The sequence below is a fragment of the Neodiprion pinetum genome, chromosome 2 (genome assembly GCF_021155775.2).
Source record: "Neodiprion pinetum isolate iyNeoPine1 chromosome 2, iyNeoPine1.2, whole genome shotgun sequence".
NCBI lineage: Eukaryota > Metazoa > Arthropoda > Insecta > Hymenoptera > Diprionidae > Neodiprion > Neodiprion pinetum.
Window position 1 is genome coordinate 1,150,791 of NC_060233.1, and position 26,453 is coordinate 1,177,243.

Consider the following 26,453-nt stretch of genomic DNA (forward strand, 5'->3'; position numbering starts at 1 on the left):
TTCTTTTTTTTTGTTTATCTATTTTCTTTTTTTTTCTTTTGAAAGCCCAGATATCAAGGAGATCACAGTTGTTTCAATCTTAGACATAGACACAACAGATTCCTTGACATGTGCCCGATATCGAGAAGAGAAGAAGGAAGAAGATTGAGAATGTATCAGGTGTGTAGCGGGTACAGTCCAGTCAAAACAATGTAAAAAAGAACTGCAATATATAATTGATACTACTGAACACGTGCTTACGGAGATTAATCAAGTTGAATCAGGTCATATACGTTGTCCCACAGATATAGAGACAGACAGAGAGAGAGAGAAAAAAAAAAAAAAAATTTGGAACGTTTTCGTAAGATCGACAGTTTCTTTCACCGACAGACTTAAAATTCCCATCCTAATTTTCAAAATTCCCCAATTTTTCCCGGTTATCCAAATTCTCAGTGACATTCAAGGTAGTTGGTTTTAATTCCGAATCCAGCGTACACACGTTTCGTTCATCACAAGGGGTACGTATACTAAATGACGAATGTCGTCGTAAAGATGGGAATTATCGATTTTTTTTTTCCCCAAAACATACGCATAGTTTAGGGTAACGTAACCGACTTCATCCTCGTGAGATATCGTATAGCTGCGTTGTGCAGAGTCGGAGTTGTCTCTACGCCACAAATAAGTATAAAGACATTTCGGTCCCTCCCTCCCTCCCTCCCTCCCTCCCTCTCCCTCTCTCTCACGACTCCCCCCGTGTGGGTAGCAGGCAGTCAGTCAGTCAGGACCCCTCGCAAAGCCAAATATACCCGATGTGCGGCGGGCAGCTTCCTCTGACTCTGCTTCTTCCCGTCTGCAGCCTTCGATTCTATTCCTAAACACGGGATAAATTTGTGGCCCTCGACCCGATCCTCTCCGATACACGCGCGGCTCCGCAGCTGCGCGGAAAATCGACGAGAGAAAAACCCATATCGCCGTATATCCACGTACGTGTGTATATCGTACATATATATATATTGGAGATATGATACCTCGGAGGACGAAGATCGTGCAATTCGAAAAAGACTGGAAAGCGATCTATAATCGACCAATAATCTCTCGCCTCTCGCAGATCCGGACAAGAACTTGATATACTACGATGACGATGATTTGGGGGGGGGGGGGGGGGTTGTAACTTCATAAAGTTATATATAATAATCGCCAAAAGATGGGGGACGAGGTTAAAGTTCCGAATTTGAAGAGTTCCGAAAGCGCCTAATTGGGAAGAAACTTGAAGTAATGTAATCGAACTTTGAAGAAACAACAAAGCTTCGAATGGTCGGAAAGCCAAAGGCTCAAAAAGTTACGAAATGCAAGACTTCGGAAAATTCAAATTACGATAGAGCAAAGTTCGAAAAAATAAAGTTTCGACAGAGTAAAATTCCGACGGATTAAAATATACTCGGACAGCGTGGTTTAACTCGACGGATGAGTGGAAAGAAATGAAAACAATTGAAAATCAGAATAACCACGATTCCGTCCGTGAAAATATCGAAAATCCAAAAACAAAGAATAATCATAGCGATGAAATTTCAGCAAGCCAGAAATTTGGAGAACTGAAAATCTTGAATCATTTTGAAGTATTTCAAAACTTTCTCACTTTCGCACTTTCGGAACTTTCGACTTGTCGGATTTACGCCTTTTCAAACACTTTCGATGTTTGGTCGAAGTTTGATTTCTTCGCTTCAAGTCTCGCGACGCAAAAATGTCGAATTCATCGCTTTCGCAGCCTTTCAAATTCGGAATTTCAATCCCGCCCCGAGGAGATGCACGTTACAAACTTAAATACGAACGTCTTTGGGACTCACCGGTTGAAGATCGTCGGCGATGCCGCCTCCAGCTGGAGCTTCACCAGGGCGGAAGGATAATCGGCGCCTCCACCCTCGTCGCCATCGACGCCGACACCCTCGTCGCTGCTGCAGTCTTCAGCCTCGCTGCCGATTTCCTCGTCGTCCTTGTCTGCCACAGCTGGGAACACGTAGAAACGGTGAAATTTTTCAACGAACGAAGCGACGAGATTGAACTGATTTATATGCATTAAGGGGGTATTCTAGTGTAGAAATTTGAAAAAATCGATTTTTTTTTTTATATTTTCAAAGCTTAACCTTTCAAGAATGTGTCCTTAAAAGGACAAGTCAAAATTTCAATTATTTTCAGAGATATAGCTATTTTAGTGACACGTCTTCAATACTGGCTCGGCTGGAACGAATTTTACTCGAAACTTTAAACGCGTTTTTCTCAAAACTACATTTTTCAAAACGGTTGACATGATTTCTCAAGTTCTATTGAACCGATTTACTTGAAATTTGGTGAGAATCTTCTCAATACATGTCTCTATCGCACGAACTATTATTATAACGAAATAATAATTTTTACTATTTTTAAAAAATTCAGAAACGTCCAAAAAAGTCAAAAAAAACGTATTATTTTTTCGGACAGCCGTAATTTGGCAAAAAAAAATTTTTTTTCGACTTTTTTTTAGTTAGAACGATAGCTGCATTTATGTAGATTAATAATCTTTTTTTTTTTTTTTCTGATTTTGAAAATGCTTGCAATCGTGACAACATTGGCGCGCCATTTTTTTTGTACCCCCCACTTCAACAACTCATAGCACTTTCAATTTTGTATTTTTTGACTTGTTTTTTTTTTTTTTTTGTAATCGTGAAATAATAATAAACGCCTGATAAAAAAATGGATGGTAAAAATATTTTTTGTTTTTTGTTTATAGTACTTCAAAAAACACCTCAAATTCATGCCTCTACACTAGAATACCCCCTTAAGTTGGAAGCTTGGCGGCAACGGTTCGAGAAGTTTTACGTATCGTGTGAACTAATGTTATAAGCTACCTGGGAAAGCTGTTTTACACGAACACTTGTTGTTAATTGCTGATGGTACAATATCGAGGGATTAACTTTTCCCTCGAATTCAAGCACAGCGATTTTATCGAGTATGTAATATAATATCGTCCCTCTCGTCGGCGACGTGGTGGATGATGTTCAAGACTTCGAGTACCCACCGTAACCGAAGAGCTACTCGAAAGTCTCAAAGTTACCGAGTATACCGAATCAGGGCCAAGGTTGTGGGAAAATAACCGAGTAAAACTGTTGCGCAATTCGCAGTAGCTGAATAAATTATAAATCCGAAAATTAAACCTAGGTCAAAGAAACCAGCGAATTGAGTTTAAAGCCTGGCTCGTGTAGTATAGAAAATGTACGAGATTGAAGTTAGTTACGTTATCGGTGAAAAAAATCATTGCGTATCTTATTTTTATAACGACTTTGAAAAACCTAAGAGTTGAAAATATGAGTATTTTTGTGCTTTGTTACAGTAATACAGAATTTCCAACGATTGCAAAAACGCAAAATAACGATTTTTCCCTGAGCATGAAATCGCAACGAAAAAATTACCAACTTCAACGTGATGAAAATGTATGCATCCGGTTAAAATGAATCTTGGTCAAAAAAAAAAAAAAAAATCTCATTTTTTCTCCACCAATCTCAACAACCGTAACGCAACAACCTCCCGAGTTTATTAATTTCCCAGCAGCTGAAAGAAATCGAAATTATCCAACATTCGGCGAGTAATTGACCATTGCAGGTTTCAGTTATTTAACGGTTGCAATAACAGGACTCGATTCGAGTATCGGAGATGAGGTTCGGGGGGGAGGATGAGTGGGATCGACGATTACGCGACGCGGTGCATGCAGGGTGCGTCGGGAAAACGGGGGATGAAGTTGTGGCGACGGCAAAGGCGCAGCCCCGAGAGGAGAGAGAGAGAGAGAGAGAGAGAGAGTGAGAGAGAGAAAAGGTACGCGTGGGAGAGAGCGTAGGGGCGTGGCAAGATGAATGATCGCAAGACGCAAGAGTATTGATCCCGGACTGGGACCGTATAGTAAACCCACCCCATTTCATCCCCTCTCTCTCCATGTCCTCCCTTTCTATCTATCCGCTCTCCTCTCTACACATTCGCGTTGTTCTCTCCTCGAGACCAGCGACTGCCTTCTTCCTCTTTGCCCGTGTTACCTTCACACCGGATTACGTCCAGTCAAATCTGGACAAGGGTTTCAGTGAAAAGGATTGTTATAAGCTATACGTGATATATATATATATATATATAATATATGGATATATTAGGGTGCTGCTTGTCACGTATGTTGACGAATTTTGTCCGCAAATCAACTTCGAATAATTCAAAAAAATTTGCCTAATTTTTTCAGACTTTTACATCGTCTAACTCTGAAACAGTCCGCATCGTGATCGATGTCTATTATGGAACTCGACATGGAGAAAACTTTTTTTTCTCGGTATATATTTTATTGTAAGAGTAATAATGTTCAAAAAAAGTTTGTAACCGCGAGGTTTCAGTGGTACTGTTTGAAAAAAAAATTCACATCATCGTGCCACGCAATCTCGACGAATTTCACACCCTTGAAATCTGACATATTATTTTTTTTAATTTAGAGAAACTGCGATTCGTCTAGTTTGCCTGGGATTATGATGTGAATTTTTTTTTCAAACAGTACCACTAAAACCTCGCGGTTACAGATTTTTTGGAACATTGTTACTCCAACAATAAAATATATACTGAGCAAAAAAGTTTTACACACGTTGATTTCCGTAAGAAACTTCAATCACAAAACGAACTGTCATATTTTGTGTTTTGTACCTATTGCAATAATATTGATTATCGCGTATATTGTATACGTATATTTTTTCAAATATAACGCGTGAAAAATGTTGAAGAACAAAAAAAAAACACACGCTTTTTTCAAATTTGCGGAAATAATGTTTTTTCCCAGCAAAACACAAACACTCGTTACACGGACTCATTAACGTGTAACAATTAATTGCGGGAGTGCCGACAATTCTCCAAATTTTAATTTCAATTACGTACTCTGTCTATCTCTTTCTGATATGTGATTTGTTTACCCAATGCAGAGACGAGAGAAATTTCTTTACTGCCCAGCAGCTGCAATTCAATAATCAACGACTAGGAATTGCAAAAGAATGGGATAAACAATCGTTTAAAATTAAACGTCGACCGCGAATATGACACAAACGTACATACATATACCGCAGCTACATTCCTTTCTACATAATCAAATTGTCAAAGTGCAAATGAAAAATAAGCAGTGGATAAGATTTCTGGGTTAACGCCTCGCGGCGTTCTTACACACGTGCATGCGTGTTGATGCGATAGGTATACCTGGCAACGATAACGGGCAAACGATAACGATAACGATAACGACGTGGATGTATCGGCGTATCGAACGATGATCGACGAACCGAACTGGCGAGACGCGGCGAAGCGAAAAGTCTCGGCACGCTACTTCGAAACGCATAATTGAAACGATCGGCGGAACAAGATGATCGTCATTGATCGATCATTCTTACCTACCACAGCCGGGGAAACGGATCTCAGTATTTAGTTTCGTGCCTGTCATTTCGTTTCTCACGGAGTACGATTCGTATTTTCCCTTGCAAAATTATACACCCCGACGACATTTTTCCGTGGACGGAAATTCTCTTACAAATTGGAACGATATATTCGGTAACTCGTTATGGATAACTAGGATAAAGTGTGAGGTACAAATGACAAAGAAATTGTAATCGGTATCGAAAGCGAATGGAAACGTAAGGATATCAAAGTTTTCAATACTCACAAATGATCATTTTTCAGGGTGGCCAATAAATCTCCATCGAGAAATTCCCTGACTTTTACAAGTTTTCCGGACAATAAAAATCTTACAATTTTCTCTGACCAATTCGGATAAATTGTTTACAACAAATTGATAAAAATATACGTATTTTCCGTTTAATTTCCTTTATTTTGTTTTTATGAAAGTAGCCGAAGCGCACAATCGTTTGTAAAGTGACAGGTATTTAGGAATATTCAAAATTTGAAGAAAACTTTCCGGCGATGGTAAAAAAATCTCTATTCCATGTAATTTATCCGTATGAGAAAATAAATCATAGTAAACGAATCCCTGACTTTCCGCAAAAACTCCCGACACTTCCCTGACTATTTCAAAATTTCAGAATTCCATGACATTTCCAGATTTTCCAGTATTCCCGGACCACTGACCACCCTAGTTTTTTTTTTTTTTTTTTTTTTTTATTTTTTAACGGAACTGCGGCAGAGAGATTTAAAGAAAAAATCATTCGATACAAATATATACGTCCGGATACATGGAAAAATGAAAAATATTACAGTGTCCAATATGTATTTCAATCAAAGGACTGGTTATACAGCGCAAAAAGGATGAATGAAGAAATTTAGGGAAAAAAAAATCTTACGACGCGCCAATATTCGTCGTCACGATACTCGAACACTGCTTCAAAACTTGCTTATACACAAGCGGTTGGATATTATTGCAGAACACGTACGGAACAACGCGGAGATTCGATCAGGATCGAAAAAAACCGATTTACACGGCGTATTTAATAAATAATGAATGTGAAAAAACGAAAAATTAACGTAATTTTGACTAAAGCCGCAATAATTGTAACTGAGGAATCTGCCGCTGTGACGACCAGGAAGGAAGGAAGGAAGGAAGGAAGGAAGGAAGGAAGGAAGGAAGGCGCGGAGGTATAAGATCAATAACAAACCATTAGGGCGAAGGCTCGTACCTACAGAGTGCGAGAGCCTTGATCCTTCCCTTCCTGCTTCCCGCATCTCGAGACAACTCAACAGTTGAAAATCGCTAATGCATCATGCGTACGATATGCATTATGCAATTGCTCAAAGAGATCTCCCCCCACGATTATCCAGCTTTTATTCCGCAATAAGATGCCATTTACCAGGATTTTAATTTTCAAACAACTTCGTTTTACATTCTGTACAAAAAAAAAAATAAAAAAATTAATTACTGCGCAAACAACGACAACTTACGTTTATTCGATAATTCTTCAGGTACTCGAAACAAGTTCTTCATTTAAATTTGACGAATTTTTATGAAATCATTTCATACGTATGTATAATATATATATATATATATATCCCTGTTGCATTACTTTCTCCCGCTAGGCTTCGATATAATTAAGCGTTACTAATTTTCGTTCAACAAAACTGCAGCTGCAATTATAGCCATTCACCAGAAACAACCGTAGGACTGATGATGCACGTAGTTGAAAGAAAAAGCATAATTGAAGTATAGTTGCGACGTGTTTTTAGGAGAGCAGAGAATACATGTACGTGTACTTTTTTTTGTTTCTTTAAGATCGACAACGATTTTGTACGTAACGCATCTTTCCGCTGCTCGATTGCTCGTTTGTTATTGTTGTTGTTGTTGTTGTTGTTGATGTTATTATTATTATTTAATCATTACCGTTATTATGACGATTATTATTGTCATTTGTAAACGAGTATTGCCCTGCCTGTTTTATAATTTTACAATATGCCGTAGGGTTGAGGCATATATTATCGAGAGAGTGAAAGGAGGTATTTTTCCCACGCTCACCTATTCGCCGTCTGAAGATCTCGGAGATTTCTTCACGTATCCACATTGTGTCGAGGTAGAGGAGGAGAAAAGAAGGAAAAAATAAAAAAATAAAAAAATAAAATATCACTGCATGTACGTCGTGTTTTATAACATATTTATATGCGTCATATAACGCTTCGTTAACGTACAATATCCTGAATTATATCTTCGGCTAATCGTTGAATTAACAATTTTTAAAAACTACACTGCAAAAAGACACTGTGTGTATTTTTTATACATAAATTGCAATCACCGCAACGAGATTTACCGATATGCGATTATTGTTTTACTTCCGGATATTTAAGAAAAACTTTTGTCGGTCTTCGCGTAAAATTAAAAGATAAAAATCTAAAACACGTCATCGATTCAAATACATTTCCACGTTCACAAATTCCGGCCGGCTATATGGATTACGTTTTAAACGTCGTTTACGGATCTCGAACTGTGGAGTAATGTTTCATAGTGAAATAAAAATAAATAAGTAGTAAACAAAAAATGAGATAAAAAAAAAAAAAAAAAAAAACCGCAAACAAACAACTCGATGCACAGTGATCGTAGTACGGTATATTATAATCTTATGGACATCGTCTGACGGATTGATGACAGATTCGGTTTAACCTTCTTCGTTCCGTGCACTGAATTATTACTTAAACAGTCATGAATACACGACATCGGCGACGAATTGGCAGAAATCTTCATCGTTAACACAAACAATTCTTCTATTCAGAGAGACGCAGGCACCAACGAACCAGCTATAGGTCATTCGCCTTCGTCTTCTTCTTATCCTCCTCCTCCTTCTTCTTCTTCTTCATCCTCGGCGTTATTTTATTTTCCAAATTCTGCGTGTCTCCGTTGCAGCAGCGACTGGTACAACACACGCACTCTCATTCAACAGCCGATGTAGTCATTTTATCATCCGATATTATCAATTCCAGATGCTCAACAACAATCGCTTCACCGCGATGATTAATACCGCGCGATCAGTGATCGAAGAAAAATGTGTTTCCGATCAGTCCGAATCACTGTTTTAGACAAAGATAAGACGCGAAAGGAAAGAATAAGAAGAAAGAGAAGAAGAAGAAGAAGAAGAAGAAGAAGAATCGGGAAAAATCATCACTCGAGTCACTCGCCGCACTTTGATGTCGCCTCAAGTCTCGGGGTTGCGTTAGGTTAGGTTAGGTTTAAGGTTAGGGTGTGTGCTCCGTGCGTACACCTACACGTACACACATACGTATTATTAACCCGCGGTACTCGAATACGCGAAGAATATCCGGCGTGATCCCGATACCGCGTTGTAAAATGACGCCGTAAGGTGTACCGGAGTCGACGAACCCCGGGAGGCGTGACAAGGGTAGGTAAGGGGGTAAGGTGGGGGAGGTCGATCCGAGGTTCGCCCCACGCGGACATACCTCGATCGCGTAACGTATCGCACTGGTACGACGGTGGCGTTGGACGACGACGACGGGGAGACGCAGGGTGAGAGGCGAGGTGAGGCGAGACGAGAAGAGTGTCGGTGCAAGCAGCGAGCGGTCACGAGAAACGACACTAATTCGGTCCGTAACGGCGGCGAAGGTTCTTGCAAGTTTTTCACGTACGTGGGTATAACGTACATGTTGTCACGGCACGCAACAAGACTTGGACGACGAGACGAGACGAGACGAGAATAAACACTGATTGTCGAGAGAGAGAGAGAGAGAGAGAAAAAGTTATTCGCGAGCTGCGCGGCCTCCTCCTAGGCTCGACGCCGAGAGAAATATACTAGGCTGCAGGGCTGATGACGATAGGTGCGGCGGTGTCGGCGCGCGAATCGGCGAGAGAACGAGGGGGCGGCTGTGGTGGTGGTGAGAGGGGGTTCATCTCGCGGCGGAAGCGCGTCAGAGGGCGAAGGAGGAGGGAGGGCGCCACTGTTCGGCGTCGACGTCGACGCCCGCGATCGATAAACGGTGCGCTCGCGATGGGGATGAAGTGGGCGGGGGGGGGGGGGGATTCAGTCACAGGTGTGGGGGTCGCGCGTGCGCGCGTCTCTTCGTGTGCTAAACGTCGTTGTACGTACGTACGGGTACGTGGATTCGTAGGTATCGGGATCCGCGCGGAGGTCGGTGAGGGGAAGGGAGGGGAGAGGAGGAGGGTTGGGCGCGCCGCTCGTTCTTGCGCCGAAGGGAAGAAAAAAAAGAAAGGAAAGGAAAAAGAAAAGAAAAAAAAAAAAAAAACACTGCACGTCGGGTAGGAGGTTGAAGATAAGGGCTCGTATCGGAGGATATGGTATTACGTGTATACCGACTACGTTCTACACACGTACGATATCAGCGGGTGAGCGAGTGGGTGCGGGATGATATTAATTTTTGTTGTTGTTGTCGTTGTCGTTGTTGTTTTACCTGCAGACGTTGCGTGATACATATTATAAGTATAAGTATAAGTATACCTATCTACCTACTATGTATCGTACGTGTACGGAGTTTACTTACTACTTGACAGATAGTACAGGTACACGCACACACACACACGCACACAGATTTACGTGTAAATCAATCCATGCGCGTGCGCGTAGTTGACTATTATTTTCCTCTTTCCTCCTTCCTTATCTTTCTCTGCACCTTCTTTCGTTTCTCTCTCTCTCTCTCTCTCTCTCTCTCTCGCTTGGATGTGCGGGGTTTACGTACGTAGTCGCCTCTTTAATACCCGTTGCATACCATCGCCGCGCTGCAGCGCTCCTTATTCTCCCTCACTCGCTCACTTTCTCCCCCTCTCTCTGCTCGTAGCTCGGAGTCATTCATTGATTCCGTCGACGACGCCGAGCGTGTGTACATGGACTGCAGCGGAGCATACAACGTTGTACACGCACGTATACATGTATACGTATACCTGTGTATATACGGTGTTCGGCGTATATTCGTGGTGGCATAACGGTGACGTCAGACAGTCGAGAGGGAGGAGAGGGAGAAGAGAGGCCCGAAGGCTTGCGACAATTTATTAAAATACGGGGATCCGAGTTTCGTCGAGCATCCGCCGAGCACGCGGCGTTTCCTCCTCGAACACGTGTGTGTGTTTTTTCTCTTACGTATAGCTAGGTGTTACCGTTATCGATACTGACAATGGATGGGAAAGAACGACGAATGAAAAGAAACAACAGGTTTACATATCGATGCGTGTGTAATTACCGATCAGTGATTTCTCTCTATTTTTCTTTCATTTTCCATCCCTTCTGTTACATAGGTTAACCGAACATTAAGTACGACACTCGCGTTACGACGGGCGAAAATAGAAGGATACAATTGTTGCGTGTAATCGCGAATCGATATTAAACAACAACGGTAACAAAAACAACGCGGGTCACGTTCGAGTTGGCGGAGTAACGTCGTGGGTGAAAAAACGCACACGGAGTGGATGTAGGTGCAGCATAGCGCCGGTGAGGGAGGGCTAAGTTTAGTAACCGCGTCATCGTATGGCGAGAGGCTTATTTATGAATAAACGTGGCTTCCTCAATGCACCGGCCGCGCCGCGCGTGTAAAAAAAGAGAGAATGAAAGAGAGGGAGGGAAACGAGCGAGCTGCGTGCGTAGACGGTGTGAGAGAGAGAACTACGAGCTGCAGCGAGGACAAAGGTTATTGTTGCACTCGCTGCTCGGCGTGCACACAGGCGCAAAAAAAGGTCGGCTTGTCGGCGAGAGGGGAGGGGAGGAGAGGAGAGGAGAGGAGGGGCTACTGCACCCGGGCTGGACAAGGAAGAATTTTCATTGACGAGATTCGAGGAGAAGCCTCGTCACGCGAGGTAGAAACGATTACGAGATTTCTATCCTCTAAACACAGAGGTGGTTGTACTTGCGACTTGTTGCGACACCCCCTCGCGTCAAAGGTTGGATGCGAAAACTTGGTAGGATCGATATATCGAAATATAAAACGCGCGAAAATAAATCTCAATTTCCGAACAATTCGCGTTTCGTTACTAAATTTTCGCGTGTTCTAAATTTCGCAATACCTAAATGCGTGAGATTCGGCGATGTACGGTATCAAGAACCAAAACAACGAGTAGAGACGTGTTTGCAGTATTAATTAATCATGCAACCGTGAGGCGTTTACTATTGCACGTATACAATATGTAAATAATAATAAAAGAGTAGCAGTAGTGGTAGGGTGGATTGAAACGAAACGAAGCTGCTCCGAATTAAGAACGGTGGGAACATTGTTAAGAACGATGCGTTAAAAATAGAGGACGACAAAGCGGCAAGGAATGCACGCGGCGGACTCCAGACGGTCATAGGCCGGAGGTCAAAGGGCGGCAGCTCGCTTAATCGCCGACAGGCGCAGCTCGCGCTACCGATCCTGCCTCTATGCCTGCCTGTGTATGCCTGGAGCACCAAAGTCCGTACAAACGGCGAGGCGAGCAGTGGCTCGCAATCAGGATTCTGCGGCCTAGCGATAAAACGGAACCCCTTTTTAATAAACAGAGAGATCGAATAGGATAGGAATAATCGTCGCTTCGAAGAAGGCGTTCGAGAAAGCGAATTGCTGCTGTACGGTATTTTGTATGTATACAGGGTGGTGAGAAAAGGTGGATACACCTGGGTAGCACGAAAACGACGTAACTCGGAGACAAATTCAGAGATAAAAATATAAAGAGATGTATATGACGTGTCGGGGTGCTCCTTGTTTAGAGTGTGACGAATTTCTTCCTCCCCATCCCCCAAATCAACTTCAAATAATTCAAAAACAATTGGCGAATTTTTTTCAGAATTTTAACTCGACTCTAATTCAATCTCGACGAATTTCGCACCCTCGAAATCTGAAATTTTTCTTTTTATTCAGAGGAAATGCGATTCGTCTATATTGCCTCGTATGCCGATGTGGGTTTGTTTTTTTTTTTTTTTTTTCAGACAGTAGCATCAATGCCCACTAAAACCTAGCGGTTACAGATTTTTTTTTTTATAACATTATTACTCTAACAATAATACATTTACTGAGAAAAAACATTTCGCTCGTGTCATTTCCATAAAGAACTTGGATCACGATGAGGACTATCTTGGAAATGAGGTAAAAATCTGAAGAAATAACGCGATTGTTTTCGAATTGTTTTCGAAATTAATTGAGGGGCTGGGCGGAGGGGGGAGAAATTCGTAAACACCCTAAACAAGAAGCACTCTTGTATATACATAATGATAATACACGCCTCGCGCCTCACCCAGTTATCGATGTCATTATCATTATCATCATCATTATCATTATCAACGGCCAAACGCACTTTGTCCCCATCATCGTCATCGTCGTCATTCCCTACTTCTTATTACACGTATAATATCCGTACTTATGCATATTAGGTAATTGCGAATCCCTTCCGTACGTAGGTATTCAATTTATTGCTGTACGATGTAACGTATCAGCAGTGAAGCTTTACTCGCGATCGACCGCACTTCGAGTACAGAAACGGTACTTCGCTTTTATTTTTCTCTATTCTAAACTACGTCAAAGCTCTTGTCCTCAATTTTCATTCGTGTATTACAACCAGCTACCAAGGATCAAAGTCATGTCTGTTGAAGTTGGGAACGTTTTCGTAAACGATTCACGCTGACGAAAGAAAAACCGTTACTTCGCGATTTTCTAACCGTTTGAAATTCGGTAAACCGTAATAAAACGATGTATACTAATGTTTGGCAATCCTAGTTCCTTAAAAAAAATCATTAAGTAAAAATTAGAAGACGGTGATTTTTTTTTTTTATAATCTAGTAACTTAAATATCGTGGATACTGAATCGTTTTTGTCTCCGCATCTTTATTATTTTATCTTTCACTCTTATACATGTTTGTTCGCGTCAGTGTCTGGGTATTAAAACAAAACAGCACGCGTTTGATAAAACAAATTTAATTAAAATAAAACAATTATTCCTTATTTGATTTAAATTTATCCACTGTACGAATACTTTTGCACACCACCGTACATTGCGTTATCGGGCCTGTACCGTTCATATGAAATAAATAAATAAATAAATAAATAAATAAATAAATAAATAAATCAAGCAATAGACCGCGACATATAATTACACGCAGATACGAAGGATCGAGGATGCGTGAAGGATGTCCACGCTTACAATACACACATAGTCGGCCTGTTATCGTTGTCGCGGAATTTCTGCAACGATCCGTGATAATAGCGCGCGCTCGAGTAGACGCGAGAATAATAACGAGGATTTTACACAGACTCGCGAGATGTCTTGCGTTACGCAAATGCATATAACCAACCCACCACGTGTGTGCATACCTACGCGTGGAGTACGGAAGCTGCGGACGGGACGGAGGAGAGAAAAGCGGAAAAGAGCGGCGAGGATGGGGAGTCGGCGGCGAGGGGGGCGGAAAGGGGGGAAGGGGAAGAGGGAGGGGGTGGGAAAAAAGTGCCCGGTGAGAGGTATAGTAACCTACAGGGAGTAGGGGAGGGGGGGAGGAGACGGTGCGAGAGAGCCGAGTGAACGCAGAAATTAACCCAATTTTTCAAGCCGGTCATTGACTTCCGGAAATTCCTCACATTACGATCATACGTCACGTAGGTATCATAATAACACATACGGCGCCGTTGATCAAGGTGCGTGCGTGTAAATTTTTATTCTTTTTATTTGATTTTTGTCTAGATTTTAATTCATCGGTTTTGTTATTATTGTTGTTGTTGTTGTTGTTATCGTCACCATTATCATTACTATTATCCACCAGCATCGTACACAATTCGTCCTCTTCTGTACGCATTATTATATGCGCATACATTTTACATTACACATATATACGTTATTTTTATAGGACGAGCGTTAAAATCAATCCAGGGCAATTGTAATGACCGAAAGCGGTACGTGGCAGGGAAATATATTTACGTGCGTTATATATATGTATATATACACAGACACAACGTATATGAAAAAAGGCGTCAGAGAAAAAGAGTTACACGTATTACCGGAGAGAAACGAGTTACGAAGTACGAAAAAGAAAGAACAATTAAACAAAGGTATTCACGTTTTTAACTGTTTTTATTTTTTCGTCGTCGCATTCTCCCGACTTACTCATATACCATATATACATATATATACACAGACACGTATTACGCAACATGAAAATTTTCCTTTTTTCCGCAATACGCGTGTTATTATTATATTTATACGCGCACCGTCGAATCGCTGCATCCGCGTTCAACGCGGAGAGGGTTTCAAGGTCAAGTGCACAAACGGAACGCGGAAGAGGACGCGAGGAAGGTCTGAGAGGCCTGTGTATGCACGCGGACGAATTTGATCTCGACAAAATCTTAAACGACGTCCACGTACACGATACGATAAACGGTGGCGTACCTAAATATGGAACGAAAAACAATTGAAGGAAAAAAAAAAAAGAAACGTAAAAAATATTTTATCCCCCCGCAGGGCGAATCGGCAGACGCAATATAATTCTAATTGATCGTGCGAATGCAGGTAATATAAAACTAATCGCATAGATGGGAGAGAAGGTAGAGCAAATAATGAGAAAAGAAACAAATAAATCGTCGTATATGGTTACATCGAGTCGTATATAACGTTATCGCTGTATCATTCATGTTCGCACAGATATGAAACGAAACTAACGGACGCCGGACGTGTGATGGGAGATCGTACGTTGATCCGGTAAGGCGTACTTGGATGAGAAAGTTCCGTAATCGATGTCGTCTCTCGAGTAAGGCAAGATGGCCACCCGCAGCCTAAGAAGAGCCTCGAGTCAGTGACGTGGTGTACCTACTACAGCGGCTCGATTCTCTCTGTCGTCTAGGCATTAAAACCAGCAACATAGGTCTACCCATAGACGAACACCTTCGTCACGCGCGCACGGACACACGTGTAGTTAGGTGCGGTGGTACGTAAAGCCAGTTTCATCGATACGCGGCGAGACGGGCGTTAAACGGATACGTAAACACCCCGGATGTCTCTCACGCCGATGTGCGTAACACACACGCGTGCACGCGAGTGTCGCGTTATGCGTGCGCGTGTGACGTACCTTACGCCAATACGTTTCGTTGGGTATGTCGGGCGGATAGATTTTCTTCGTAATATCGTCTGAATCGCGTTCGGAATCGAAAGGTTGTATCGTCGTTTGCACGGATGTGTATGCGTGATCAGTGGGAGAGAGGGAGAGGGTTAAAGAGGCACGCGCCTTACAGATAGATGGATGGATGGAGTTGGACGGGTGGATGGATGGATGTACTCGGATAGAGTGCAGTATTGTAAGCGAAGGAGAAGAGAGTAGGTGTATCTGGGCGATTTACAACGTTGCTCGTTGCTCCTTGCTCGTTGCTCATTGATCATTGGCCATTAGTCATTGGTCATTAGTCACGTTCCTCGTGAGCTCGAGTCGTTTATGAATGAATAGGGCTGCACGACGACGCGACGGTGCGCGTGCAGCGTCTACTACGATCCGCGTACGTACGTACACGCGTGCATTCGTACAACACAACCGATCGTGAAAGTGGAAAAAGGAGAAGAAAGGCAGGCGCATGCATGGCGGGGCTAACGCTGACACGCCACTTGACGCAACGCGTAACTTGTAATAACGTATCACGTACGTAATGTGTAACTGTACGTTGCGTTACCGATATACGTACGTACGTATGGTCGCGTACCACACACTCGTTGCGCGTTGCATGTTACAAATTCTGACTTGCTAATTGGCATTAGTCGCGAGATTGCACCGTAGTCTTTAATCGGTGTGAAGTTTAAAGCCTCTAGGTCAAACGGAACACGTGCCTCCAAGCTCCGAAAGTTTCAGATGTTGAATACGTGTAGTTTTTATAAACAGTTGTTTCGTTTCCTTTGACTTTGGTACAAATTGAGGGACCGATTTGAAACTTGGCAGAGTCGTTGCTTCTGACGATAGGAACAAAGCCTGAAAATTTCAAAATTTTATAATTATTGTTCCCTTACGTACACAAGCCTGATAAAAGTAATGCCGTCAAGCTTATATACAAAAAGAAATATATTACAAAGTTACGATAATATTTTGAAATTATCAGGCTTTGTTCCCGTCGTCACAAGCAACGACTCTGCCAAGTTTCAAATCGGTTCCTCAATTTATACCAAAGTCAAAGAAAACGAAACAACTGGTTATAAAAACTAGACGTATTTTAAGTTTAAAACTTTCGGATTTTAGAGACACGTGTTCCGGTTGACCTAGGGGCTTGAAACTTGACGCAGATTTTTTTTTCTGGGGTGCGTCCCAATGAAATTTTTTCCGACCCCCAAAACAAGGACCACCCTCATGTGCGTTAGGCAAATTCGTTTTTTTTTGGCCCAGTCTAATGCGCGTACGTACAGTATAGGAAATAACAGTTATCATCACGTATTATACGTTTCCGTAAAAAATCGTAGTTCGTATACATCGCGAGGTTCACCAGCCGGAATGTCAGTGTGAAACCTCCCTCCCTCTCTCGCTCATTCACGTGAATCACACGTGGTGACGTGCACGCGGACCAACGAGTTAGGTACCTACACCTCTAACACCCAAGTATCGCCTGCCTCTCTCTCTTAATATCAGCGATCATACCTAAGCGTGTTTACAAACACACGCGTACAGATGTATCGACATTCGCGTATGTTAATACCTTTATAATTTTTTCATTTCTTCTTATCTTTCTTCAACACGTTACATCGATATAATAATGAAATTTATGAGGAAATTATACACGGATCAAACGTACGTATAAGAAACTGCAAATTTTGATTGTTCATAGATACCTATATTCCTTTTGTATATAATCAAACACAATACGTACGCATATAAGATTATGATAACGTATAACAGGGTGAAGCAAATTAATATCGTACATTATTTATTCATGCAAGTATTATCATTATTCATTTATTTTTTTACTGCGTCAGTTACTGTTATAAATATTTGTTTTATCCTTCCTACAAGGCAAAATGGTATATGACATTTTTTGTTTTCTCCGAACGAACGAATGATTGAAAACAAATCGTACGATTTTGTGCGAAATTGAGTGTTGCATACATATGCGATTTGTATACTCACAAGAAAAAAAAAATTGCCAATTTTCTACGGAATATGTTTGACGAGAAACAAAAACAAACAATAAAAAGAAACGCAATAATTACATCTTCCGCATCATCATCACCCCCCATAAAAAGTTTCTGTTTTTTAATCAACGACTACCCGTGACGTAAAAATTCTTTCATTACAAACGCCCGTGACTTGGTAGTAAAATCGAACCTACAGCGTGGCCATCATCGGTGCATTAAGCGTGCAGCATGCGGTAAGTCCACCACGATTGTGCATCAAAGTGCCAAGGGCGACGACGACTATGAAGAAGAAGAAGAAGAAGAAGAAGAAGAAGAAGAAGAAGAAGACTATCAACGTCCAAGTTTCTCTCTTACGGCCTACGTATACATGCTTACGTATATGTATACATATAATATGTGTTACGCGTGTGTGAACGAAGATGTGTGCGGTGTAGAGAGCGAGAGAGAGAGAGAGAGTATCGATGGATGGGAGAAGGACGTCAGGGGAATCAGGCGGGGTGGGGATACGAAGTTGGGAGGGTCGGGGAGGGGGGAGGGAGAAGGAATCCGAGGAATGCTACGTAATAATCGAGCCGCCGCGCCGCTAACGCGTTTTTCGGACACCAGGGAGCGCCATTGGTTGGCTCACGGTCGGTTAGCTACACCTATGCTACGCGTATCGCGTGCGCCGAGAGACTTTGTAAAACAAAATCGTCTGTTTTTATTTTTTCTTCGTTTATTTGATTAATTGAAAAAAAAAAAAATTTTTTTTTCTCAACTCAAGTCGACAATACGGTTTCAAACGACGAGACAAAATAAATGCGGTGAAAAGTTTGAGCTATTAATATTAATATTTTTGACGTACCTCGGAGCGATTTTTTATCTACCGTTTAAATAACGCGGGAATAAACTTTTACACTTAAACTTTGTAATTTTATAACTCGTCAACGCGTCGGTGTACGGCGTTGGTGTATTTTTTTTTTTTTTTTGACAAATCTACTCTTTCGGAAGCTACTTAACGAGCTTAGAAATAACGCTTGAAAGAGTAGATTTGTCAAAATAAAAAAAAAAAAATTACAAGAGACCGTTTTTTGTAGAGGGTTCAATTCCCGCAAAAAAAAAAAAAAATACGCTACGGTTTTTTCGGTACACTAAATTCGTTGACGAGCTGTAAAATTTCAAAGTTGAGGGGAAAGAAAGAAAGAGAAAAAAATTTCCTCCATGTTATTTGAATGGGAAATAGTAAATCGCGACGATGCACCTCTCCCGATATTAATATCAACAGCTCAAACTTTGACAGGATTTTTCTTGTTTCGCCATTTGGAATAATATTTTCGTTTCGAATTTTGGAAAAAAAAAAAAAAAAAAAAAAAAAAGAAATCGGCAAACAAAAATGAGGAAACAAATACGGTCTTGCGCACTTTTTCTTCTCACACGGCTCCACGTGACGCGCGGAAACAGCCCAAGCATAATTTACACACACGCAGGCAGGCAACAAAGATACGTGTAAGTTTGGCGCGTAGTTTATTACGAATGTACGTAGCGTCTATTATAGGTATACGTGTATTAAAGTTTGCGATCGGAAAATGGCCGCCGCTCTCGAACACCGTCGCGTATAATGGCGGCTTGGATTGACCGCGTGTTAGAATATATATCAGCGTGTTCGTCGATCTGCGTGCGTTGTGCGCTTGTACCTTGTATACACGATCACCGCGTATTACGTGCAGAGCGGGTTTTTCTTTTTATCTCTTTTTTTTTTCGCGTCGAAGCGAGAAGAGAAAAATTTTGTAGGTATTACAAGTAATGTAACTGCGTATTGCACAATGCTACGGCAATGAGCGATGTTGCGGTTCGTTTTTTTCTTTTTTTTTTTTTTTTTTCTTTCAATTATTTTCGTCTTCATCTTACCCGCGGAATCGCCTCATCCCAACGAATTGCATTTGAGCACAATTTGCTTGAAATTTTGCACAATCAACTCGGCGGGGAAATAATTTCACTGCAAGCGTGAGAAAATTTTATCGACAGATTGAAATTGAATTTATTTTTTATAAACGCAACGCATCGGTGATCGAGATTCTTGGAAATCATTTCGATTGAAATATCGTGCGGATATTAATGTAACGATCGTTTCTAAGACCGATGACTCAATCTGAAAAATATCGTGAAACTATTATAACTAATTACCTTTCACCGAATTATCGTGAGGCATTAAGATATGTATGTATTACAATATCCCGGATGTATTATGTTTGAAGAATTTCCGGAATGTATGACAAGTTTATTAAATTCGAATGCTCGTGAGTAGTAAAATTTAGCAATTCTTCCGGCCACGTCATAACAGCGAACGGCTATACTGGCAGATTAATTTCGAGTCACGAGTTTCTGAATCATATACGATTCACGCGTTATTGTTCATACCTAACATGCGGTGCATGACGTGCAGCATATTCGGGTTGCAAAAATATCAACAATCGCGAACAAAATCGCCCTGCGAACTAAGCGTGTCCTTATTTATTATTGCTCTACATACTTATACCTGAAAAAGTGTTGAATTAACGCAGGTCTGCGAAAAAATATTTCTTTCAGCCGCATGGGATGTTTTTGGTAAATATTCAGTTTTCGAGTGTGCCGAATGCAAAAATTACTTTCATTTCATTCCATCACGTACAGTATTCTTGCAAAATACAAGATGTTTGTATGAAAAAAAAAACACAACAGTAATGAAAAACACCGTCAACAATATTTCTTATAAAATTGAACGAACAATTTCTTTACGAAATTTATTCAACATTCCGTGCTCATTCTTTCCGCCTACGAAACCTTTTCTTCTTCTCTTTGATACACCTTCGAACACGCTTTCCGCTTTCAATTTTCTCTTTCCCTGTTTGAATTTATTCTCGAGTCTCACTTCTGATACGCATTAAATGGAAGTAAGAAATCCCTTTTTTGCATAGGATTTTTCGAATCATGAACAGGATACCGGATTTCGAATAAAAATCGGGAATTTAACTCTAAATGAAACGACAAACACGAGTTGAAGAAAAAACCTGACGCGATGCAACTTTTTGCGTATTTTGCGTACACAAGAGTATAAAAAAAAAAAAACGTGTAATTTTCTTGGTTGCAGATCTGCGTAATTACTGCAGCAGCCCGGCCGACGCATATTCAGCGTTTTTCTGAGAACTTGTCATTTTGTGTTAGAAATAAAATAATAGCTATGATATACATATTTTATGCATGACTCGAAGTACGCGCAGAGTCATCGGCACGGGAAAACAGTTTCTATGATTCAAGTTTATGCATCATAACGCCGCGTAAATTGAATCGTCATGTATAATTTATTATCCGGCGCAGGATGAATTTTTCTGCGGAAAAATGATTCATCTCATCCTTCGTTTCACCGGCCACGTCAAAAGATAGAAGCAAAAAACAGGGTGACTGTTCATCCAAATATCCACGACGATTAAACGCAACCCGTAAAAGTATCGATCGAATTTGCGGTGTGTGTGATAAATATGAAATAAACAATTTACGCGCGCTCGATTAGCCGAAACGCCGTTCAAAGGCCGCGTTTAATTTCTCCATCTTCCGATTTTCGTTATTATTATGTTTTATATCCTCGAAAAATGAAACTTTATTTTTCAAAATAGCTCGAATATTCTCGTCCATCGAGCTAGACGCCGTAGCCGGTTATTATATATTGTTCCGCGTATCTTTCGCAACCTTTCTCGAAGTCAACATCTGGGATTGGCTGTCGTCGGGATTATCAAGATTCCGCGTTGCTTGCAGATACAAAAAAGGCTGCCGACCACCGCAGGACATCCAGGAAAACGGTGATAGACAGATAAAACATTTCCTTCTTTACAACTTATTTTTTCACTTCGTGATCGATACGCGTTTGTGTATAAGCAGGAAATTCACTGCGGATCGTTAAGATTTGTGTAAATTATTTGTACACGAGTGTCTTAACAGGTCTCGTCGCAACAAATTTTCCGCACAAAAAAATTACACGTTGTAAGATAACCGGTTGTGTTTATTCGACATCGTTTCGTTTATCAATGTACGAGCTCAATAAAAATTTAAGTCTAAGCGATTTTCGGATAGTATAAATAATTTAATTACAAACGAAACGAGGTGTTATAAAATTGGACGTACGATGTAAAAGAAGAGAAAATAGCATACGACGTATTAAAAGTTGTTAATAATTGCCAACCCAATTTCAATTCCGTTGCTGTTTTTTTTTTTTTTTTTTTTTTTTTTTTTTTTTTTTTTTTTTTTTTTTTTTTTTTTTTTGCTTCTCGGCATTCAAGGTGTCGGTCCGCCAAAAATTGATACCTTTTACAAAATACTGGAGTCACGAGCAAAAGTTTACACATCAATGCTTTACTTCAAATCGCTGTGTAATAAAATGCTTGAAAAAAATCCGTTAGATTCATTCGATTTAATTCTACGATGTCGAATCTTATTTTTAAGATTGTATTTTCAACAAAATCACCGAGTATTTTTTTATTTTCAAAGAAAGTTCGATTTAAACAAAAATTATGCATTTTTCGCAGTCCAATCTCCCTGATAACCGAGTTTCTTTCCATTCCTCAATGTTAAGGGAGACGTTGTTTCGATCTGATTGAACTCAACGAACCTGATCAACGCACGTGTTCGTTATAATTTCACTTCTTTAACAGCGATGGCCGCTAACTAAAAATAATCGACGTATCGATTAGTCTAGTCTAAAAAAATAATCGAACACGACTCGATTGAATCGGTAAAAATTGACCGATCGATCAATTATTTCGGATTTCTTTTTTTCTTTGAAACGGTGCACGTGAGATCAAAATTTCGTAAATTTCACCACGTAGTCTGAACAAGCGGAAAACTTTTTTAATAACTTATAGCTTCGTTTGAAATATTTTTCACTCTGAGGTGAAAATATTCATTCATCTTTCGCATATTATAACAAATATTTTGACTCTAATCACACAGCGTGGTTCGTGGTTCAAAAAATAATCGGCAATACTCGATTAATCGGGGAAAAAATGATCGTTTCCTCTCGGTAATCTTCACTCCTCATCTCGCGACACCTTGATTTGGCCAGGACCGTGCAGACAGTCCACCCGACAAATCCCCGATTCCCGAATCACGTCACGCGCGACAAAATCTAATCGCAGGCAATGCTCGGGGAATAAGAAAACACACAATCCAACGTCCACGTACAAGGTAGGTGAGGTATATTTATTCCTAGTGCATGTGCCTAACAGGTAGGCGTCCCGCAGCCATCCGGGAAGCTGGCGCTCCCGATCCTGCGCAGAGAGAGGGAGAGAAAGAGAGAGAGAGAGAGAGAGAGAGAAAGAGAGAGGCGAGGCATGCAGGGTGAATTTTTTATTTAGGAGAAAAGTTTAGGTTTTTTTTTTCCCAGGGCGCGGGTTTCACGCCGCCGCATGTTGGCCTCGGCTCGGGCAGGGCGAACCGGAAACCCGTTTTCTAGGACTACCCTGATTCCAGGAACTCCTCGCCGCCTGTTTCCCGCTGTGCCATTAAACCTGCTGCCTTCGACGACGACGCTGCTGCCGATGCCGATGCACTTGCATCCGGGGTGCATTCTGCTGGTTTCAAGCCGCCGAGATATTTTGTAGAGCGACGTTTTGGGGCGGGGGTAAGAATTTACAAAGACGGAGAAATCGATTTTTTTTAAAGAAACGGAAAGTTGATTTATAGGATTTTTAAACGCCGAAAGTCGGAGGATAGAAATTTTTGTCGACACATTTTCCGAAATCAGGTAATTATTTATTGGTCTGATTTTACCGCGGTATGAAATCATCGAAGACTCGAGTTATAGGAAAATAAGAATCGAGTCGTTTCGACAGGCGAAATTCTTTCTCGCTGATCAACGATGTTTTAACAATTTCACGAATAAAACAAAAAATTCGCCATTACCGATCCTTTGAAACGTCATGCGACTCGCACGATTTGAAAATATCGGTATAATACACAATCTATACGTAACATGTTATACACATATGTATGCAGCTTAGAAATGTTTGTCAACCGTGCGGATTAATTTCCCGTTCATCTACCTGTAATATAATTCGTAACAAAGGCATAAGAAAGAAAAAGTGAACTAAATTGACAAAATTGCAAGTGCATATGCACGATAATTCTATATCACGTACGCAGACTTAAATATTCGCGATGAGGTCTCGATATAAGCGAAATGTCCTTCATGCAGCCTATTATTTGATCGATTTTCATACGTCTACAATAGATCCCCGCAATCAAAAACACACCCACAGACGCATACGACATGTATACAATATTATGACGTAGGAAACGTGAAAATTACACAGGACTGCAACAAAAAAAAACTGCACAGGTTGTTTATACCGTTTCTTACAGATTTTCACTCACCGAAACCGGGAAAAATACGCAAAAAGTTGCATCGCGTCAGGTTTTTTCTGCAACTCGTGTTTGTAGTTTTATTTAGAGTTAAATTCCCGATTTTTATTCGAAATCCGGTATCCTAATCTTGATTCGAAAAATCCTATGCAAAAAAGTGATTTCTTACTTCCATTTAATGCGTATCAGAGTGAGACTCGAGAATAAATTCAAACAGGGAAAGAGAAAATTGAAAGCGGAAAACGTGTTCGAAGGTGTATCAAAGAGAAGAAAAGGTTTCGTAGGCGGAAAGAATGAGCACGGAATGTTGAATAAATTTCGTAAAGAAATTGTTCGTTCAATTTTATAAGAAATATTGTGGACGGTGTTTTTCATTACTGTTGTGTTTTTTTTTCATACAAACACCTTGTATTTTGCAAGAATACTGTACGTGACGGAATGAAATGAAAGTAATTTTTGCATTCGGCACACTCGAAAACTGAATATTTACCAAAAACATCCCACGCAACTGAACAAAAATATATATATTTTTTTTTGCAGACTCGTTATATTAACCCGATCCAAAAAAAAGTACGGATAATAATTAGCTAAATTACGCGGACGTGAGCGTCGCACGCGAATTGCGGGGCGCGAAAAATTCATTCGCGAGTCAGGCTGCTCTTTGCTTAGACTCTCAGTCTGCAACGTCGGCCATTAATACGGGGTCCGCGGGATGATCGCGCGGATGATTTATGTATGTATGTATGTATGTATGTATGTACGTGTAATACAGTTTAGCAAAAGGATATCATAAGCGTGCCAAACGATTCTGCACTGTTAAAAATTTCTCTACGGAACTTAGTACGCGGTATTGGAAGAATTATTATACGGATACGGAACGGTGAATTCGCCATACACAAATTGACTGTTTGTTCGGTTTACAAATACAATAAATTTACTACCTGGGTACTCGAATTTAGTGTAAATTTTATATTGTGAATTTGAAACAAAAGACATAGCAATTAACTACGTCGCTACGCCGAATTTGTAAATTTCCATCCTGATTTCGTAAACCGACAATACTTTTGTACAGTTATACGGTAAATGCTTAGTATCTAGACATGCAATGACTTTTAATAGTCAGTGTGTCAGGTCCTATAAGGCAGGCGTGTCTAGAATTTGCATAAAAAACCCAATTTTCCGTTTCGCGTTGTACAATTTTTCATATCATTACAGGATGCGGGTGCATCGAGGATAAGGCAGTGAATGAAAAAGTTCGGAATTTTAATACGTCGATATTTTCACGACTGGATAATAACACGGATTACGAGTCGGTTGAAAAACATGTACATTTTTTTTTCGTACGAATGGCCATTCAATCGAAACTGATGATCATAGTGGAAAAATTTCAACGATAAAACGTTTACTTTTTGTATACATAGGTTTGATTCGTTAAACATAAAAGTGAAGACGAAGAATCGTACAAGCGGCTACGGTACAAGTATTATTTTTCTTTCCTTTTTTTTTCAAATAAATAAACCAAACAATTTCTTTGGAAAATATCGTTATCAAGCACACAGGTAAGCTCGTGCACTATGTACCTACTTGGCATAGAAATTTAAAGTCTTTCTCTTTGCGAAACAATCGCATTTACAGTATTTTTCAATTCTCCACTTCAAATATATGTTACAGCACGAAGCGTTTACCGATCAATGCCGCAGATTTCGCGTACGTGTGTAAAAATTGATTGGTACGAATAATATGAGATTTTTATTTTTTTTTATTTGGCGGGCGAGAGACCAAAAACCATCGGGATACGACTGCAGTTCCATGACGAGGCTTAAAGGAGAACACGGCGCGTTTTAAATACGAATTCGAAGGATGGAGAGAGAAGAGGAGGAGGAGGAGGAGGAGGATCATGGACCTCTGCGGCATAAGTAATTCGACTGCACACAAGAGGAACGGTTCTTTCGAATCCCCGGTCCCGGCGCTCGTCGTCGTCGTCGTCGTCGCGGCGCTTGTTAATAAGTAAGCCAACTTGATAACCGACCTCCGGAATGTCAGATAAAGAGCGCCGCGGTACCCACCCATGACTATAATACTCGGCATGCCGCAGCCAAAGCTCTCTCTCTCTCTTTCTCTCTCTCTCTCTCTCTCTCCGTACGTCTCAGAAGCAGCGAAGCGGCGCAAAGCGTTTTTTTCAAACCCGTACACACGTTATGCGCAGTCGGCGGTCAGGCCCCTGGGACTAATTGTTCAGCCGCATCGTCTTTGGTCCGCGAGACGTTGCGAATTACTTTTCCAACCAAACTGCTTACGCGTAAAACGCGAGCGACGGATCAGCGACGAATTTTACACCTTCGGAAAGGCAAAAGCCCGGCCGTTGTTATACGACGAGGTAGAAAAATTTGCGAGGAAGGCGTCGCAAGAGCTGAACTTGGCGTAATGTAAGCTCCGTCGGAGACACTCGTGGCGGGCCGCGTCTCTGTTTCGCTTTCTTTCTCTCTCATTCTCATTGCCGAGACAGTTTTATCGGCCCTGAGAGCCACCGAAGTCGTCTCTCTTCGGTGATAATGCCACACGC

General features: G+C 40.9%; 1 protein-coding gene across 3 annotated transcripts in view; it reads right to left on the reverse strand.

Annotated features, from left to right (window-relative positions):
* The window catches only part of LOC124212668 (serine/threonine-protein phosphatase 4 regulatory subunit 1), a 136,688-nt gene that overhangs the window by 106,660 nt on the left and 3,575 nt on the right, over positions 1-26,453 (reverse strand). The window contains exons 1-2 of one of the 3 annotated variants that reach the window (XM_069133824.1): positions 7,475-7,661; positions 1,824-1,983 (exon numbers count right to left, since the gene is read on the reverse strand). In XM_069133824.1, coding sequence (XP_068989925.1) covers positions 1,824-1,983; positions 7,475-7,520 — 206 coding nt within the window. In that variant the 5' untranslated portion in view covers positions 7,521-7,661. Of the gene's footprint in view, positions 1-1,823; positions 1,984-7,474; positions 7,662-26,453 lie in introns of those variants that run through there. The other 2 variants (XM_046612981.2, XM_069133825.1) reach the window with 2 other exon arrangements.